This window comes from Solanum pennellii, chromosome 3 (genome assembly GCF_001406875.1).
Source record: "Solanum pennellii chromosome 3, SPENNV200".
NCBI lineage: Eukaryota > Viridiplantae > Streptophyta > Magnoliopsida > Solanales > Solanaceae > Solanum > Solanum pennellii.
In genome coordinates this window covers 74,138,882-74,158,067 of record NC_028639.1, presented here as the reverse complement: position 1 = coordinate 74,158,067, position 19,186 = coordinate 74,138,882, and the positions used below count along the sequence as shown (strand labels likewise).

General features: G+C 34.5%; 3 protein-coding genes across 5 annotated transcripts; 2 read left to right on the top strand and 1 right to left on the bottom strand.

The window, feature by feature from the left end:
• Positions 1–851: 851 nt before the first annotated feature.
• On the top strand, positions 852–1,749 carry LOC107012389 (PRA1 family protein F3-like). The gene has a single exon (XM_015212225.2). It carries the CDS (start codon positions 953–955, stop codon positions 1,499–1,501), a length of 549 nt encoding a protein of 182 aa, XP_015067711.1. The 5' UTR covers positions 852–952; the 3' UTR covers positions 1,502–1,749.
• Positions 1,750–4,840: 3,091 nt separating this feature from the next.
• Positions 4,841–10,124, top strand: LOC107012244 (protein WHI4). Of its 2 annotated transcripts, XM_015212032.2 has the most exons (10): positions 4,841–5,190; positions 7,415–7,477; positions 7,957–8,038; positions 8,179–8,256; positions 8,390–8,468; positions 8,575–8,620; positions 8,967–9,073; positions 9,217–9,286; positions 9,610–9,692; positions 9,790–10,124. In XM_015212032.2, exons 1-10 carry the CDS (start codon positions 4,993–4,995, stop codon positions 9,818–9,820), a joined length of 837 nt encoding a protein of 278 aa, XP_015067518.1. In that variant the 5' UTR covers positions 4,841–4,992; the 3' UTR covers positions 9,821–10,124. The 2 variants fall into 2 exon arrangements, with proteins under 2 accessions (XP_015067518.1, XP_027771243.1); XM_027915442.1 differs by lacking the exons at positions 9,610–9,692; positions 9,790–10,124 and adding an exon at positions 9,392–9,591.
• Positions 10,125–10,295: 171 nt separating this feature from the next.
• On the bottom strand, positions 10,296–15,349 carry LOC107014965 (inactive protein kinase SELMODRAFT_444075). 2 transcript variants are annotated; one of them, XM_015215101.2, is made up of 11 exons: positions 15,051–15,349; positions 14,675–14,822; positions 13,796–14,091; positions 13,239–13,393; positions 13,048–13,142; positions 11,926–12,947; positions 11,600–11,760; positions 11,350–11,426; positions 11,127–11,274; positions 10,855–11,004; positions 10,296–10,778 (listed from the first exon to the last, which is right to left on the bottom strand). In XM_015215101.2, the coding sequence occupies exons 3-11, from the start codon at positions 13,977–13,979 to the stop codon at positions 10,542–10,544; spliced, it is 2,229 nt and encodes a 742-aa protein (XP_015070587.1). In that variant the 5' UTR covers positions 13,980–14,091; positions 14,675–14,822; positions 15,051–15,349; the 3' UTR covers positions 10,296–10,541. The 2 variants fall into 2 exon arrangements, with proteins under 2 accessions (XP_015070587.1, XP_015070586.1); XM_015215100.2 differs by having other exon boundaries at positions 14,715–14,822; positions 15,051–15,348.
• Positions 15,350–19,186: the final 3,837 nt, after the last annotated feature.

Genomic DNA, 19,186 nt, shown 5'->3' with positions numbered 1-19,186 from the left:
AGCTTATATTAAAAGGTACTCCCCTTTAGGTGTATTATCAAAATACTACTAATATTTTGATTAGAATAATAATTAAGAAAGTAGTTGCCGTAGTCAACAAAGAAAGGTCGACAAATATAATTAATATTGGATACAAGAGGACACTTGGACAAATGAAAAGAAGCTTCTGAAGGAGATGATATATAATTTTTCTTTATTTTATTTTTGGAAACGCTTTAAACCTATCCATAATGACGACATGTAATTGCAATAAATATTATGATTATCAGTTCTAAAAGTAGTTAATCACTTACCCTTCAAACTAAAATATTATTGGTTTAGAACATCTTTCACCCTTCATAAGTTAAAATTTCTCTAAATTATTGTTGTTTTACGAGTTTTATATTTAAAAAATTTGATGATCATGTTATTTTCTTAGAATATTACTTTTCTTTTAGATAAACAAAATTTGATTGAATATGTAACAAAATATTTGTGACAAGTTGTTGAGTGACACGTAAAAGATGAAATATGCATCCATTTGGCACAATTAGTATGGTAGTTTAGGCTTGTTTTGTAAACGCCTAAGGTATAATTTAATTAGAGGAGATTTTATAATTTAGTATTCACATAATATATGAATTTTATGAACACTTCAATAATTAAGATATGAAATTCGATAATTGAACGGATTTTTAACCTATTCAGCTATCATATTATATTAACTTAAACTTATTAATTAGATTTTAAATTGCGAAAAGAAAAATTAAGAAACTCCGTGGGAAGAATGACCAGGAGACAGCTATCAGTTGCCACGTGTCACTCAGCTTTTTGTTGATATTTTCACACAAATTATAAACTATTCAACATTTAGACGACTTTCCCTCATTCACTCCGTCCCCTTCTTAGCTTCCATTTTCACTAAAACAGCGAAGAAAAAATCCTCTCCGTTTTCAAAATCTCCGGCGAGAAAATGACGAATTACGGCACAATACCGACGTCATCTTCCGGTCCGGTAAACGTGGAGTTCATCAGTAGAGCAAAAGATGTGTTAAAGGAAGGTTTAGCTGCTCGTAGGCCATGGAAGGAGATGTTCAATTTCCACTCCTTCAATCTTCCATCCGGAGTCAGCGATGCTATATCACGAATTAAGAAAAATCTCTCCTTCTTCCAGACGAACTATGCCATCATAGTGCTCGTTATTGTCTTCCTAAGCCTTCTCTGGCACCCGATCTCACTCATCATCTTCATAGTTCTAATGGCTGTTTGGTTGTTTCTGTACTTCCTCCGTGACGAGCCGTTAGTGATTTTTGGCCGTCTGATTTCTGATAGTACGGTTCTGATTGTTCTATCTGTTCTTACTCTCGCTTTGCTGCTGTTTACCGGCGCTACATCTAATATCCTGATATCACTAGCGGTCGGCGTGTTTGTGGTGTTGATTCATGCTTCGATAAGGAAGACTGATGATTTGTTTTTGGATGAAGAAGCTGCTGGATTCTTAAGATCTGCTCCGTCGTCTTAGTTTGCTGTGTTAATCTCCAGTCAGTTTAAGTTTGTTAACCAATTTTAGTTTTTTTTTTTAAATTTATTTAATTTCCGATAGCTTCTTCGATTGATTGTTTGTATCACCATACACTTTTGTTCATTTCTCGTTGAATTCGATCATCGATGAATGGTGATTTGTTGTTTATTTTAGTGATTTTTTTCTGGAAATGCGTGTTGTATTTTAATTAATGTCGGCAGAAATAATTTTGGGTGATTGGAAAAATACGTGTACTTTCGCGATACTTCGTCTGAATTGGGTTTTAAATAAAAGAGTAAAATTAGAAAGTTAACCAATAATATAGCTAATGTTTGGTTTCTAAGTTTTTTAATATTTTTTCATCGATTGTTTTGGCTTTAAATTTTTATAAAATATTTGATTATTCGAAGAAATAAGATTTATATTCGTAAATTTTATAAATTATTTAAAATATATATTGATTTATGTTATTATTTTATAATGAATGTGCTCTGTTTAAAAAAAATGACTTTATAATACAATTGGTAACAATCAATAATAATAATATATAAAAAAACAATACATTAACTATATATTCAATCTTGTTATTAATTCAATTATAATTATGACCTATTAAATATTGTTCTTTTTATTTTTTCAATTTTATTACTCAAATTCGAAATCAAACATTTATAGAGGAGGTAGTAACAAATATTAGTTGGAATTAACAAATTATGGTATTTCTTATAAAATATAAATTTTTGAGGTAAATTTTTTATCTTGGCTCAAATACTAATTCTTTCTATTATTTGGGATAGGGGTGCATATCGGTCGGTTCGGTTCGGTTTTGAACATTATCGGTTTTGCTTATCGATTATCGGTTTGTAGACTAGCTAAACCGTTAAAGAACCATTAAGTTATCGGTTAATCGGTTATTGGTTAATCGGTTGTCGACCCTTATCGGTTCGGTTATCGGGTTAACCGTTAACATATCACACATTTTTAAAAAATAAAAATCACATGAAGAACAGGCAAAAGGTCCTGCAGGCTGCAACGGTGCAACTAAAGTGACAACATACTAGCAATTAGCAAACACTTACACTGCCTTTCTTTTACTTGCTAAAGCACAAAGTCACACACTAAAACACAAACAAAACAGTACATGATTCAATATTCATCACAACCTTTTTATACTATGGTAGGTGAGCATGGAACCCAACTATCTGGTGGACAAAAGCAAAGACTTGCAATAGCAAGGGCTATCTTAAAGAACCCAAGAATACTACTCCTTGATGAAGCTACAAGTGCACTTGATGCTGAATCAGAGAGTCTTCACAGAAAACACTAGAAAATTCTACTAGAAAACACAACAGCCACAACAGTCAGCAGCCCACAGAACACACAGCCACAGCCCACAGCAACAGCCACAGCCCAACAGAAAATTCTACTCGACACAACAGCCACAACAGTCAACAAATCCCCAACAGCTCACACAGGCGCAATCAAAATTTCAAAAATTCAAAATAGCAGTCACACAAACTGAAAATTTAGTCCAAACATAGTACTAATATTTGACTTTGATCTATTGCATTTGAATTAGAAGCTCCACTTTCACCAACAACCTTATCAGTTATGACATTTTCAGCCATGATACTTTCACCAAAAACTGCGAAAAGATATGCCATAATCGTTTATTGAACTATTTTTTATAAGATCTAGATGAAGCAATGAATACCAAGTACAATCAGTTGGCTAATTAGAGTTGTTTTGCGACAGGACATAGGATTTTTTGACACAAAACTGAATATTGGTGAAATTATGCATGGAATTTCGAGTGATGCACCCCTAAGAAATTAAACCCATAAAAATTTCTTGGGTTAAATTAAACCCATAAAAATGCATTTGGCAAAGAACAAGAAGACATCTAATATCACGAACTCGAAGGATACAAACTACACTTCGTTAAACAAGTTAGAGTTCCAATTTGTGAACTACTGATCATTGCCCCATATAAGCTCAGCACACAGCCACACATACCATAATCAATTAAATTGCTTCACAAATCCACATGTTCTTGTAAACAAATAATGCACCATGAAATCATATACAACACAGCGAGAAGGGTAAAAGATACAACACAGCGCGAAGGGTAAACACATAATGCACCATGAAATCATTGTTAGTCGTTAGTCGTTACCTTGTGAGACCGATATGCACCCCTAGACCCTAGTTGTCGCCTCGCCGGACGCCTGACTGGAGTGGAGAGTTGGTTAGTCGAGTTCCGTCCTCGCCTCACCGGAGTTTCGAAATTGGAGACTGGAGAGTGGAGACTGGAGTGGAGAGAGCGGCGGAAGCAGAAGGACGAAGCCACGAAGGTTTCTCCTTTCTAGACTTTGTGTTTGTAACCTAGAATTAGAAAATTAGAAAATAAATAAGGGGGAAATAGTCGGGTAATCGGGTGACCCGGTATATTTCCTTCCCAAACCCGTCACCCGAACCGGTAATCCAATTAAAAAAATTACTGAACCGGTCCCCGACCCAATTACCCAATAGCCCGACCCGTTAACCCAATAAACCGAAAATCGGGTCGGGTTATTGGTTTTACCCGTTTTTTGCACAGCCCTAATTTGGGAACTTGTGATACTTGACAAATATATTGCCGCTTTACTTAATCAAAAACATGTTCTTCCCAATTATTTCTCAAGTATTCTTGGAGCGAAACATGTCCTTAATTTGGATTTAGCTAACTATTATGATCTTTAAATTTGAATGTGCACTAGTAATCCTAGACACTTAAGTTAATATAAAATTAAACAAATGGGTACATTCGTCCTACATAACATCTTACATGATAATTTTGTGTCTTAGGTGACATTTTATGTAATGACATGTTGGACATGTATCTTCTTGCTCAATTTTAATAAATTTAAGTATATACTTGCACACACTTAAAATTAAAAAGCATAATTATTTATTAAAGTCAAATTAAAGCTTATATTTACGCATTAGCATGATTAGTAGTTGGTGATTCACTGATTATTTTATAACCATTATGAATACAAATTAGTGAAGGTTGATGATAATTCAAACTAGGGAATAGACTAGTAATAGGAAGAGTTGTTTCACTTAATTTTTCATAGTAGTAATCATAGTTATATTTTTTTAATTGTTTGTGTATTTTTTTCTTTAGTACACTTAGTTCACAAATAATGAAATAGTAGCACTAAATTTTGGGCGTGTAACTAAATATATATATATATACATAAACTTTTACATTGTCAAATAATTTGTAAAAAATAACTATAGATAAATTGTTATTAGAAAAATTAACTTAATGCCATTTTATAACAATTATTAATTTGCCACTTAAAAGAAGTTTGCATACTTGTGCACTGTGCTAAAAGGTGTTGTACTTGGTGTGAAATTCAGGCGAGTATATCGTAATTTACCGTCTAAGGCCCTTGCATTTACCCCCTCTACTGCAACCGGCGCCGGCCCTGGCCCCCGTGAAGATGGCTCACCTACCGGCGTACGATCCTTACTACGTACCTCAACCAGTATATGCGTACAAAAATGAGCAGAATGATATAAAAACACTGTTTGTCTCGGGACTTCCTGATGATGTTAAAGCTCGTGAGATTCACAACCTCTTCCGCCGCCGTCATGGTTTTGAATCGTGTCAGCTCAAGTACACCGGTCGAGGAAATCAGGTATCCTATCTTTCCTAATTCACTGCCTATTTTACCTGCTTAGTTTTTTCGAAGCTATCAAGTGATCTAGTAACGATTTTTGAGTCGCCTATTTGAGTCGCCTATGTGAAGTTCAGAAGCGTTTAGGATACGGTTAATCAATTTCTGAAAGTTGTTGTTGGTTACTTAAATTTTGGAGGCAGAAAGGTTTTCACTTTCTAGTAGAAACAATTTAGGGTTTCACTTTGTGACACTTCACTGATTAGGATTTGGTGAAGATAGAATTGTCTCTTCATTGTTCTTTGGAAGATACACAATGCTAGCAGGTAGAGCCGGAGCAAGGACTGCAACTTTGTGTTTTTTGTTTTTTTTATGACAAGGGAAACCTGCAGCCGCTACCCTTTGGGTGCGCACAGGGTAAAGCCGCCGCTCCTATGCAATAGCTCACAAATCAGATAGGAGAGGTAATCCGCTCTATGCAAGCCTGGTGCGACGAGCTCGACCCAAAAGGCAAACCCCTTGCTTTTGCTGGCAATGGGTTTCGAACTTGAGACCTCCAACATGGAAGTCTTAAGCACAAACCACTAGGCCACCTCGAAGGGTACTTTGTGGTTTTTGGAACTCCAAATGATGACTTCATGTGTTGATATTGAGTTCTGAACCTAATCTTTTTATGTATTTAATGAAATTCTTAACAAAAATTTACTATTTAAGCAAAAGTTATTGGGTTAGGCCGCATTCGTATCTGGGCATTTAGCTCAGCCTCTACGAGCAGACAAAGGCAAAGACCATATTTACCTTAGCTTATTCCACATACAAAGAGACACTTGTCCAATTTCTCGGGTGGGGAAAGTGAAATAGTTACATTTGTTTGTTATTCTGAAGACAACCTGATCAATCTGTTAACTTTATTCTGGTATGAAGTTTTTCAGCAGCTCTCAAGTCAAAATTGAAAGGAATTGATAGCGAAAGGCGAAATCCTTTTTTTTATCAACTGTAACATCTATGCGCCAATCTTGAGTTTTAGGCTAAAAACATTCTTAAACTATGACCCAGACTTAAACTATGTCCTTGTATTACTGTAAGGGGTCGTTTCGTTGGAACCAAATGACATAATTTTTTTTTTACCCCATCACTATTGTTTTTAGTCCCTTACACCAAACGAGCCCTAATAGACAAAAAACATCCCTTTATTAATTAAAAGGTTGCAACAATCATCCTTCTGTTTAGTTTTTGTCAAAAACTAACGATATACCCCAAAACCACGTCTCTTTCTCCTTTAATTTCTCAATCTATCTCCCTCTCGCTCAATCATCTTTCACCTTGATACTTGTGAAAGCATTCATTTTCTGTTTTTTCAACAACGAAGAAAATTTATCTGATAAATACTTAGTTATGCGCAATTGTGTAGAAATATTTCTTCAGTTTCCTGCTCAAATAACTACTGCCACAGAGCTTAATTATTCTTTCTTTCTCTTCCATTTTTCTTTAAAAGCTACCAGAGATTTTAACAACACGAGTGGTGATGATTTGTAATGGAAACAATTAGTGAATTTTAGATTATTTTGTGCAGTACCAATACTTTCAATCTCTTTGGATCATTTTATCTAACAGGTAAGGAAATTTTAACAATATTTTAGCAGATCTTTGTTATTGTATGGTTATCTCATATCTGTAGTTTCCTTAAAAAAAGATACTTACCTCTTTCACAAGATGAAGAAGATGAAGGGAATAGAAATTAATTAATCGTACTTGTCAGTTATATTAAACAACTAAAACACTGTTGGATAGAGAAAAATTATGAACTTGACTTTTGCCTTTGATTTGTGAAGCACTACTACATATACGGTTGAAGACAAATCGTGTCAAAACTATAGCTCTTCAATTGGTAAGAGAAAGATTATGAGCTATAGCATATGGTTTTTCTGCCCAAAAGCTCTACGCTTTTCGAAATGACAGAGAAGTTCTGCTGAAGGTTAAAGACAATAAGATAGGATAGAAATAGAAATATTTGGGGTGGGGTGGTCGTTGGGGCTGGGGCAGTAACTTCTTTGGCTGTTAGTTTCTGACCGAAACTAAACAGAAGGATGATTGTTGCAACTTTTGAATTAGTTAAGGAATGTTTTTTGTTTACTTTAGTAATACTAGGATGTACTTTAGGTTTGAGTCATAGCTCAAGGATGTTTTCAGCCTAAATTCCTTCTATTTACAATTGTGTTTCTAATCTTCTTCTTCCAATATACAGGTTGTTGCCTTTGCTACTTTTATTGATCATCCATCAGCAATGGCGGCCATGCATGCCCTGAATGTGAGATATCTAATCTGAGTAGGTCTAGTTATGTTCCACATTCTGTTTGGATTTTGGAAATCACATATATGCTGCTTTTAAGACCACCTTATTCCAAGATGTTCTTATTATTTTCTTTTTGTGTTCTGTATAAAAGATAAAGAGTCTCTGAAATATTAAATTTATCCAACTATTCACAACCAGACCTTGCCTTATTATCTCAGTCTCTCAATTCATCTGCAAATAAGTGTTTGTTTTTTTTTCATTATGAATTGTGTATGTTGATGAATTGATTTGGTTTAGTTTTGTTGCTAACATTAAAAACCCACAATGCCCATTAAGCGCAAAAGGGAACAAACAAATTCCGTTTCTGCTAACCTCCTTTTAGTTCTAATTTGAGTTTTTACTACCTATCTTGAGGCTCATGTAGAGATTCAACTTTTGCTTCATTAGTTTGGTCAATTGGTATCTTTCTTGTCCTTTACCAATCCCAACTCCAGGGTGTAAAATTTGATCCTCAAACTGGATCCACTTTGCACATTGAACCGGCAAGATCAAACTCTAGAAGAATACAAATTCCAGGTATAAATTTGTTGCAATCATTGATATTTATTTGATATCAATAAAGTTTTTGCATCCGATAAAATGGAAAATTTCTTTTTCAGTTCTTGTTTTTTTTATAATTATTGCTTCTATTGGCTCATTTAGATGGTTACTGTCAGGAAGAGGACCTTATGTAGTGATTGACAACAGAAACAAGTTCAATGAAGATGCCGAAGGAGGCACATCAAGCAATGAAGGTACTAACTTTGATCTTTGCTATATGGTTCAATTACCACATTTAAGATGTCAAATAAGACTTTCTACAAGGAAGTATTTTCATCAAATTTTGTACTGAGAATCATGGAGTGTTGGTACTATTTGCTTAATCAGGTGATAATGATTCTGATGATGCTTCCGAGCCCGAGAATCCTGATTCTGGGACAAAGGATGATTCTTCAGAAGAGAAACGGTCAAGCATTTTGATAAACTAAATTTTACTTATAAATACGTGTGTAATTTGAGGTCTGTTGCTTTGATCTGTCATGGAAAGCTTATTATTCTCTATTGTGGAACAGTGAGGAGAAAGTAGTGGAGCCTGACCATGCTTTGGCCCCAAAAAGTGTAAGTTATATACCCTCTATCTGTAGCATGTGTTGTATGCTGGACATAGGCACTGCAAGCAGATTAGGTGAAGCTCTGAAAGTGTGTGCCCTTCAAATCCTGAAAGTTGGAATGAACGTGTGTAATATACATAGATAATCACCAAATGTGCAAGTGCTGCAAATTACAGTTGCAGACCTGACTTATTTTCAAATTACTTGTTTAGTTTTTAGTGAAGAGAAACCCTCTTGTTTCATTATTGAAGCAAACATCTAGTATGAGTCTCGTGGATTTTTACTACTGATTCATTCCTTTTTCTGGAATATGTATTAATTTCCAAGCGTTTTATTTGGATTTGATGTTATAGGAACAAAACGAGAAGACAACAGATGGAGCACAACCATGTTCCACTCTGTTCATCGCCAATCTTGGTCCAAATTGCACCGAGGATGAATTGAAGCAAGTTGTTTCTCAGTAAGTTCCTGTATAACTCCCGCACTGGAGGGCTGTGTTCATATGGTTAAGCAGTTTGTTCTGTTAGTGCTAGCTACAGATGGAAATATTATAAGTTGCTAAGCCTACCTAAAACTGACTGTATATGTTGCTTTTACTGCCAGGTATTCTGGATTTAACACCCTCAAGGTGCGTGCAAGAGGCGGGATGCCTGTTGCTTTTGCTGATTTTGAGGTACCTCTCACAGCTTGTTGTTGTGGCTAGGGCAAATATGTAAATTTGCTATCAGGTCAAAGACTTAAAAATGAAGCTGATATACCTGCATTTAAAATATCACAGAGATTTGGTCATGTGTTTGGAATTTTCAACCATTCTGGTCTCTGCTGCAGTCATTAGGAAAAGTTATACTTCCCTTCTGTGCTATTTTCTGTAAAAGGGAAGTGATGTTGGAAAGTACATGAAGCACCATACATGTACATATGTTACTAACTGGAAAAGGGATGACGTTGCTTTAATCATATTTCCATCAGTTATATATCTAGTTTTTGTTTCTATAGGGCGTTGAGCAAGCAACTAAAGCACTGAATGAACTTCAAGGAAGCACTCTACCATCTTCTGATCGGGGTGGCATGCACATAGAGTACTCCTCTCACTCCTTATCGTCCTAGTGCAAGTACATTCTGAGTATTTACATGTTTGTGGCACTGTTACTAAAATTTCCTTCCTGTCCTATTCAGGTACGCAAGATCCAAAATGAGGAAGCCGTAGATACCTTCTTTTTTTTCCTTGTCTAAAGAAATGGTTATAGACTTACTGGCTACTCTTATAGGGCTGTACTGAAGATATTTGTGGTGCTTCATTTCCTCGATATCTTTATGTGTTATCCAGATTTAAGAGTGTATGAAAGTATTTATGGACAAATTAGATATCATTCTTAAGACGCTAGCATGCGTTTTTCCAACTGACTTCACATGGACTGCAACTAACTAATGTAATTGCGCATCAACTCTTTAGAAGAGCAGCTGTAACTAATTTTTAACTTCATTAGCATGTTGAAGCTCACATTCATCTTCTTTACTTCTTAGCTACAGCCATGACTTTTTGTAAACTTGAATTTCAGCCATGTATCTATTTTAAATAACCTCATGGATTTGATGAGTAGTTTGGACATTGGATTGTCAAACAAGCTAGCAATTAAGATTGTGAAGCTAGGTTTCTCTTAAATCAAAATAGCGTTCTTTTCTTTGAGCTATAAGTTTAAGATTGAGTAGGATGACTTGACAGTTCTCATTTAATTATAAAATACAAGAACAAGTAGACGGGACATCAAATAGGATAACATGTACTATATTACGACTACCTTCTATACAAGGATATAATAAAAGGAACACATGGCTTTCGACAAAACTGCCTGGCTAAGTAGACCTGATATAGCAGAAAAATGTATCTTAATGTGTCAAGCAAGATCAAGTTATCTACAGATGGTCCCCTAATATGTTGACCTGGATTGATCCCTATCCCAAACATTTGAGGGGTTCCTTTTGTCAAATGAGAGCTTGGCACTGAATTCCTCCGATCCATCGCTTAATAAGGAGCCACTGAACCTTTGACACTGTTGCTGGGCATCTGACCAGATCCTTCCACTATGGTTTCCAACATCATATCCAGGCGTTGTTGACAATTTTCCAGATTCCATGATAAGGTCGCCTTCAAGTATTCGAAGTACCTTCAGAAACAATATATCCAAACAAACATGAGAAACAAGCAGAGGGAATTATGTGATTGATAGTGAAAGCACTTACTTGAGACATGCGAGGCCTGGCCTGAGGATCGCGCCGTATGCACAAAGATGCAGCATGCAACATGCAGTATATTTCATGTTCAGAGTAGCACTTCTCTAGCCGGGGATCTATTAGCTCGTCAACAGCACATTCTTGCAACAATGGACGCGCCTAATACAAATCAATCACATTATTAGCTACACATGCAAGGGAAGGATGGCTCTCTCGTCCATTTTTTCCTCATGTCTGCATTAAAGTGATAGCAAATTAAAGGTTAAAACCAACAAAGATACCCATTCTGTGAGACACTGCTGGCCCTTAGGCCTAGTAAGATCCACTGCCTTACGTCCGGTAACAAGCTCCACCAGTACCACTCCAAATGAGTAAACATCAGCTTTTTCCGTAATCTGGCCACTTTGAGCATATTCAGGCGCCAAATACCTGAATTTCACAAATTAGACTATTGATTCTCTGTATCATTACGTCAAAACATACCAAACTACTTTCAAGGCCTACCCAAATGTTCCAATTACTCTTGTCTCAACGCCTGTGTCACCATCAGGTTGCCACCTAGCCAAACCAAAGTCTCCAACCTGGAAAAAGAAAAGTGAATAAGATAATTGGATTTAGTGTGCTGCATCAAAAGGTAGCCATAATGCATTGTATTCCACAGATAAGAAGATGATTCAATGCAGCCTTAATTAGTAATGTTAAAATTAAACATGTATCATTGAACTTTCAACTGAGGAGAAAGAGTCTTCCATACTAGTGGTTCGAAGTCGTGGGTGATGAGAATGTTGTTGGGTCTCATATCTCTGTGGACAATGCAGCCCACTCTGCATTCTTCATGAAGATAACGCAAACCTCGTGCAGCACCCACAGCAATTTTTTGACGTGCAGACCACTCCAAAGGATCTCTTGTACGACCTGTGAAAATCAGAAAATGATTTTAAGAGAAAGATCTAAAAAGACTGTTCCTATTCACACAAAGTAACTTCACCAACTAGATAGGGGTCTATTTACTGAAAGAAAAAAACAATCACATTCATGAGAGCTGTCAAGGACAGAGGGAGGGGGGACAGTATCACATACCATATAGATGAGAATCTAATGATCCGTTGCATATATATTCATATACTAGCAGTCTTCTGCTGTCCTCAATACAGAATCCTATCAGCATTACAACATTTCGGTGCTGTGCGCAGCTGAGAACTTCAACTTCTGAGCAAAATTCTTGATCCCCTTGAGAACTTGCCAATTTGTGTTGCTTCACAGCAACAACTTGACCATCTGGAAGGACTCCTCTATGAACAGATCCATATCCTCCCTCAGCCAAAAAATTTGCTTGCGAAAATCCTCCTGTTGCAAGCTCCAGCTCAGCATAAGTAAACCACCTGGGTGGTTTCCCAAATACAGGTGCCTTGTGTTGACAAATCGAGCACAAGGGAGGAGGGCCAAGAGGTGCACTTCTAGACAACGCAACTGCTTCTCTCACATTCCCACTGTAATCCAAATCAGCTCTATAACTCGGTGATCCAAAATCACTTTCTTCATCAAGCTTACTGAACTTCCGCAGCAATGTCTTATTCGTGGAATCTTGTGGCCTGTCATGAGTTCTCAATGAGCTCTTTCCTTTGATTTGTGAGAGTTCAGAATGTGAATTGATTATGTCCGCAATCCATGGTTGAAACCTTAAACTTGATGATGCGGATAAATTCTCACTCTCACTCTCTGAACTTGATTCATCTACATCTTCCTGAGCAGATGATAAATTTGCTTTCTTCAGATCCCTATTTACTTCAGAGACAAAAAATGGTGAAGTTCCAGGATCAGAGCTTGAAACTGATGAAGTACCAGCTTCAGTCGTACTGAACATCTCTGGACTACTTGATGGGGTTACTAGTGGACCTCGAGAAGAATCCAATGAATCCTTTTTATTTGATTCTTTTCCACAAATTTGAGTAGGCTCTGAAGATAATGTGCCCGTGACATCAGGTTCCTTTTTAGGTGAGCCTACTAAATTTAATCGGAGAACTTTTGGTTGAGATCGCTTCATGACTACAATATTGCACTGCAACTCTTCCATGCAGCGTTTCTTCTCATGTTTGAGATGCCTGTAAAAACACCGAAAAATAGAAAGTGAAGTTCAACAAACCTTGAAAATAAAAAATCAGTTTAACAAGACATCAGGCTTTGAAGAATTATCTAAATTACTTGTCCAAAACAACCCAATTCGCCTGAGACTTCTTCGCCTCAGCAGCCACAGCTCCATGCGGTGTACCAGAAACAATTTTAATCTTGACATTTATCTGGAGGAAAATAAGAGCACAAGAAGAACAAAATGTTATCGTCAATGTTTATAACAATGTGACAACAGTGGAGATGAAAAGAATTTGAATGCTTGCCTTGTTGGGATCATAAACATCATGAAGCTGAAGGATCATCTGGGAGCAATAATCTGTTATGTCGGACTTGTGCTCCGAACTATTTCCAGAGTGCAACTTCCAGTGGCCACTGGCACAATCTCCAGCAAACCGAGGGAAACCCCACAGCTTCCTACCTAGAAATGATTGTGCAATTCTCAGAAAAATTAAGTTTCACTAGACCTCTTTTTGTGAAAGCACACAAGCAGCACAAATATAAAAACATGGCAGAATTACTAAATAAATGATCCCTTCAGAAAGCAATGTCGAGAAAATATAAAGACGGATCAGCCTCAATGAACGAATTAGGATTCAATAGCACAAAAAAGAAATTTGTAGCTGCAAGAGTAAGTCCTAAACTTTACGATCTCCAATACCAGAGCAGAGAAAACAACAAATAGGAATTTCTTACTGATAACAGATTATTGATCAAAGATGCAATTCACTATTACAGAAGTATGCAGCTCGAGAATTCTAGCTAACCTAAATGTTCAGTTTTAGGACATCATAAATGAAACAAGAAAATCCAAAGAAATTACCGGAACTTTGTGAAGGTACAACCACAAGTAGTGTAATGCAATCTCCAGGCTGAACAACATGAGTCAAAGACCATACAAGAGCTGTTTTTGGTATTTCCTTCGATGCCTTAACAGCCACCATAACTTTCTCCGCGACATCAGAACTCATATCCTGTTTCCCTTTCTTCATCTCTCGACTCATCATCAGAACACAACAACGTCTTCCTTTCCTATTTGCCTTTTCAACTTTCAACTCAAATCAACATGCTAGACAATTTCTCTTTACTAGATTCTGAGAACCCACAAGGAAATCATGTCTGCTCCAAACAAGAAGAAAACAATATCTGCATTATTGTACTGACTGACCCACAAAAAAGATGTGATTCTCAAGCATATAAGCCTAAATTGCTGCTATTCCATCACAGTAACCACCTAATGACAACTGATAAGACCCCCTTTTAACCCTATAACTCTACTGAATTTCTCAATAATCAACCTACATTCTGTTCTTTTCCAAGAAAAACAATTGGAGAGAAAAATACAAGGAATCTATCATGTGCTATGAAAAAAAGTATGAACAGTATGGGGCACATGATTTCTGCAAACATAAAATGCATTTGACAGTGATATTGTCCCACAAACACCACAGTCAAAAAGGGTTACCACATAAGGTGTTCTTTTTTAGTTTGCTTTCAGATCACAAGAGTCAAAAATTGGTGCTAAAAAGGCTTCAGGTGAGAGAGATAATGAATCGGCGACCCCATTATTTTCCTTTTTATCTCCAAAACGGAATGTTGGAATCCAATTAAAACAGTGTAATTCAGAAACCCCATAATAAGATAAGAACAGTTTCACAATATGCAAAACACCAAATGTTCAAAAAGCTAAAAGACGACGAACCAAATCGTTGAATTGACACAAGAGTTGAGTTTTCAGTGACCTGTAGCTGATTTATCGATACTAACAGTGACACCTCAAGCCCCTCCAAATCTCCACAACCAAAACCCAAAAAGCAACTCAGATTATAGAACTAATCTCCCTCCTCCACCTGCAAAATTCCAATATCAACCCATAAAACAAGATATACACTAACAAATGATTAACATAAAACTCGGGTTTTTTCCGGACAAAGTAATGATGTTAACTACACAATGTGATGGGTTATAGCTGTATGTAATCTATCACTATCTTCTTGTTTTTCCTCTGCTTTCAACATCAAAAACAGCTATAAAAAAAAAACATTCTTAAAAATTTAAATTTTCAAGAAAATCATTACCTGAAAGAGATGAATCAAAAAAACTTGAAATGGGGTTTTTCAAAGTTGACCCACAGCTTACAACAACTCATCAAAATCAATAATTTCTGCTGAATGAATGATGAGTTTTTGCTTTTCCAATATCAGTGAAAAATGTATATTTGTGCAGCTACAGAGATTTTATATTTATTTATTTTTTTGTCTAACAGTTGATTTTAGACATTGTTATAGAAATTTTTACACAGAAATATAGATATGAAAAAACTGATCAGGTGAAGAAGACAGCTAATTGTATTATATATTTTTCTCTTTGCTGTTTCCTCTTTCTTGATAAAAAGTCTATTTTCCAGATTTATTTTTTTACTGTGTCAAACACAATCAATTCAATTCGAGTCAGAGATTTTATTTGTTCACCTAAATGCCCTTCTTTATTAACGGAAATATCGATTTTGACCTTACCTCCAATTGTTTTTAGAAGTAATAAAAACAATTTTTTTTAAAAAAATATATAAGTGATAACATTGAATTCAGAGATGTATTAGAAAATTAGTTAATTGCACATGGAGTATAATTCTAATGATACATTTTCACGTTTTTAATTGTTGGGTTTTTTTTTTTTTTGCTAAATTTTAACATAGGATATGATCGTTATCTTATTGACGAAATATTTTTTGATTTTCTCTTATTTTATTAATTAAAAGAATTTGTAGATATTTTTTAGTAAAAATAGAGAAAATAAGAGAGTTAGATCGAAAAAATATCAGAAAAGGTGACTAAATTGGAGAGGATATATATTTACAATTTATTGTTGATATAACTTTAGATCTGAGGATGCAAAGATTGTAAATGAGATTGAAAACTACTAATAATCGAGTGTTATCTAATTTCTCTTATCAATATTAATTATTTACTCACATACTTTTTTGTTCTTCCACTTTATTACTACTTATTTTCTTTGTTTCGATTATGATATGAGTGAATAACTAACATTAATAAGAGAAATTAAATATTATTATATGCTTTCTTTGTTTTCATTATTGCTATTGGTGTTGGATTTTTTTTTTGGCAAATGATAGAAATCACATATTTTTAAGGTAAAATAATGTCTTTTATAAGTTTATAATTACAGAAATCCCTCAAACTGGTACAATAATATAAGCGCTGATACATTAATCTGATACGCGAGATACATTAATCGTTAAGTAAGATACATTATATTTCATACACGATATACTAATCTGATATGCGAGATACATTAATCGGATGCGCGATATACATTGATCTGATGCACAAAATACTAATCTAATGAGTAAAAACAAAAAAATTTATAAAATTTATAAAATTAATAGAAAATAATGCTAATAAAAAAACTTAAACGTGATAATTCTGTCATTTTTTCATTTTTTTTCCCTATTCTTAGGTGGGAGGTCAAATGAAAACAAATGCATGTATCTTAACAAAGTAAAATATAAAATGCATACAATTGAATATGTTATTATCGCAATTTCAATGGAAAAATATATAAATAAAGTTCTTGGATGAGCCAAAATAATTTGAGTTTGAAATACTGCAGCGCCCAAGTAAATTAAATGAAATTAATATCGAAATTTTGGATATTTCTAAGTTCTAACAGTACCAGCCAAATTGATGTCCCACAATTACTGCTACATTTTCTGTAACCCATAGTAAATGTGTTCCATACTTGTCTTTTCTGTTTATTTTATTTTTTAATATTTCGATTTTTCTATTTTGGCACTAAGTTCAACTACGTTTTTATTTTACAAATAATTTTTTTCAGTAATATTTGTTTATATTATTTTGAATGAGCTGAAGATTTGCTGTGAGACCCTACTAAGGAATGGAAGGTGGCATTGCAGCATTAATTTTGTCCTTTTTTTAATTTATATAATATAATATTTGTCTTTTATTTCTTGGGAATCATCAACTTTGCAAGTAGCAATGATGAATAAATATACCATATTGTAAAACTTTATATTTTTCTACATATATTATAATATTAAAGTGAATGGAGACAATTTTCAGCGTCTCAATGCAAATTTTAAATTTAGGAGGGAATTTGATACAAAAATCCAAGATTTAAAAATAAAGGAAGAGATAGAAATTAAAAAGAAGAAAGAAAAAGTTTAGTTAACGACATTAATATACCAAACTTTTATACTTTATTCCTAATTTTACTTTCTTTAATTTGATTAAAAAATTAAAAAAATTGTGCCTACGCAAATTATTGGTTGATGCCCTTGGCATCATACTATAGTTTTGCTAATAATTAGTACTTTTCTTTTGTTTTTCTATTGATATATAATTACTAAAAAGTTGGCAATAATACAGACAATATTACATATTGATGATCATATAAATATGATGACTAACTTTTATTTTAATAATAATCACAACAATGATGAGTGTAAATACTTCCTTACCAATCTCATGCTAAATGATTTGTTGAGAACTTTAAAAAAAAAAAAATCAAAGTGTCATCATACGGTTATGAATTTTATTTCTTCGTTTGCTTTTGATTTAGAAAAGGTTCCATCAAATATAATAGTTTTGATTCAAATTTTTGTATCAATATCAAGAAATTTATAATAATATATAATTATATTAAAATTTCAACTGTTAATGGTTAGTGTAACTATTATACTACTTTCTATCTACCAATTTATACTACTCGCCTTTTATTTTAATCAATTCTAAAAAATGATATTTATAACTTATTTTAGAAACATGTTTCGAAAGTTCTTTTTATAAAAAAAAAATACATGTCAATTTAAATTAACTCATATAAATTTAAATGAGAATATAATATTTAAATAGTAGAAATTTAACATTTTGATTTTGTTTCTGGTCCATTGGACCTAAGTCTAGGAAAAATAATTAGGGGTCATTTGATAGAATGTATGAAAATAATGCTCAAGAGAGTGTATTTGTAATATTTGTATTAGTTGTGCATGTATTATTTATTGTGCATGTTTTGTTGCATTCAAAATATTATGCATTGTATAAATATTTATTTGCAAAAGTATCCTATATAATTATGGTGGAAAAAAAGTAAAAAGTACTTTTGAGTGATAATTGTGTCTTTAACCATGCTAATACATATACAAAAGGGTCGTTGGCTAGTTATCCCAGGATTAACTATGCTAGTTATATTAGTTATATTGCGATAACGTATTCCATCGTGTATATGAGATAACTTTTCTTTCACTATGCTATAAAGGTGGAATAAGTTATCCAAACATGTCAACCAAACAAGACATCTAACTATTTATTCTTATCTGTTACACCAAACGAGCCCTAAATCACTTTGCATTACTAATAGTTAGATATTCATGGTAGTAATACACTGCTCTACGTAATTGAATATATAACTAATACAAACATTAATTATACATAACATGAAAAAGTGTACTAAAAAAGATATTCCCTCCGTTTTAAAAAAAAATGACCCTATTTCTTTTTTAGTCTGTTTAAAAAAGAATGACCTTCTTTTTTTTTGGCAAAATTGTTGAATGCCTTGAATCGGACCCGTTACAAACAGAAAGGACGTAGCTTAGCACTATATATAGACGCTATGGCAAACCCTATTCTGTAATTCTGTTCTTGCCTCTCCTTAATAAAACTGCTCTCCCTCTTCCCGTGGACGTAGCCAATTTATTGGTGAACCACGTAAATCTGTTGTCTTGTTTTTCGCGTTTATATTTTCTCGTATTATCTCGAATTCCGCATAACAAATTGGTATCAGAGCCTCTCGGTTAATCAGGTGTTCTTGAAGAATTCGAGATGTCTGCTTTGAACGTGAAAATCGACAAATTCACAGGGAGGAACAGTTTCAGTTTATGGCAGATCAAGATGCGGGCTTTGTTGAAACAACAAGGATTCTGGGCGCCGTTGTCGAAAGACAAGAACGCCGTCGTTACTCCTGAGATGGCGATTCTGGAGGAAAAGGCGCATTCGACGATCATGCTGTGTCTCGCGGATGACGTCATCACGGAAGTCTCGGATGAAGAGACTGCTGCTGGTCTGTGGTTGAAGCTGGAGAGTTTGTACATGACAAAATCTCTAACCAACAAGCTGCTTCTGAAACAACGTCTATTCGGTCTACGAATGGCTGAAGGTACACAACTCAGGGAACATTT

What these genes read in the sequence shown, in the direction of transcription:
- LOC107012389 (XM_015212225.2), top strand. Translation starts at nt 953, where the DNA reads ATGACGAATTACGGCACAATACCGACGTCATCTTCCGGTCCGGTAAAC.
- LOC107012244 (XM_015212032.2), top strand. Translation starts at nt 4,993, where the DNA reads ATGGCTCACCTACCGGCGTACGATCCTTACTACGTACCTCAACCAGTA. An exon ending in TAGAAGAATACAAATTCCAG is followed by an intron (nt 8,039 to 8,178) that starts GTATAAATTTGT and finishes GGTTACTGTCAG; the next exon opens with GAAGAGGACCTTATGTAGTG. An exon ending in ATGCTTTGGCCCCAAAAAGT is followed by an intron (nt 8,621 to 8,966) that starts GTAAGTTATATA and finishes TTGATGTTATAG; the next exon opens with GAACAAAACGAGAAGACAAC.
- LOC107014965 (XM_015215101.2), bottom strand. Translation starts at nt 13,979, where the DNA reads ATGATGAGTCGAGAGATGAAGAAAGGGAAACAGGATATGAGTTCTGAT. An exon ending in ATGTTTATGATCCCAACAAG is followed by an intron (nt 13,143 to 13,238) that starts GCAAGCATTCAA and finishes ATTTTCCTCCAG; the next exon opens with ATAAATGTCAAGATTAAAAT. An exon ending in AATTGGGTTGTTTTGGACAA is followed by an intron (nt 12,948 to 13,047) that starts GTAATTTAGATA and finishes GTGTTTTTACAG; the next exon opens with GCATCTCAAACATGAGAAGA.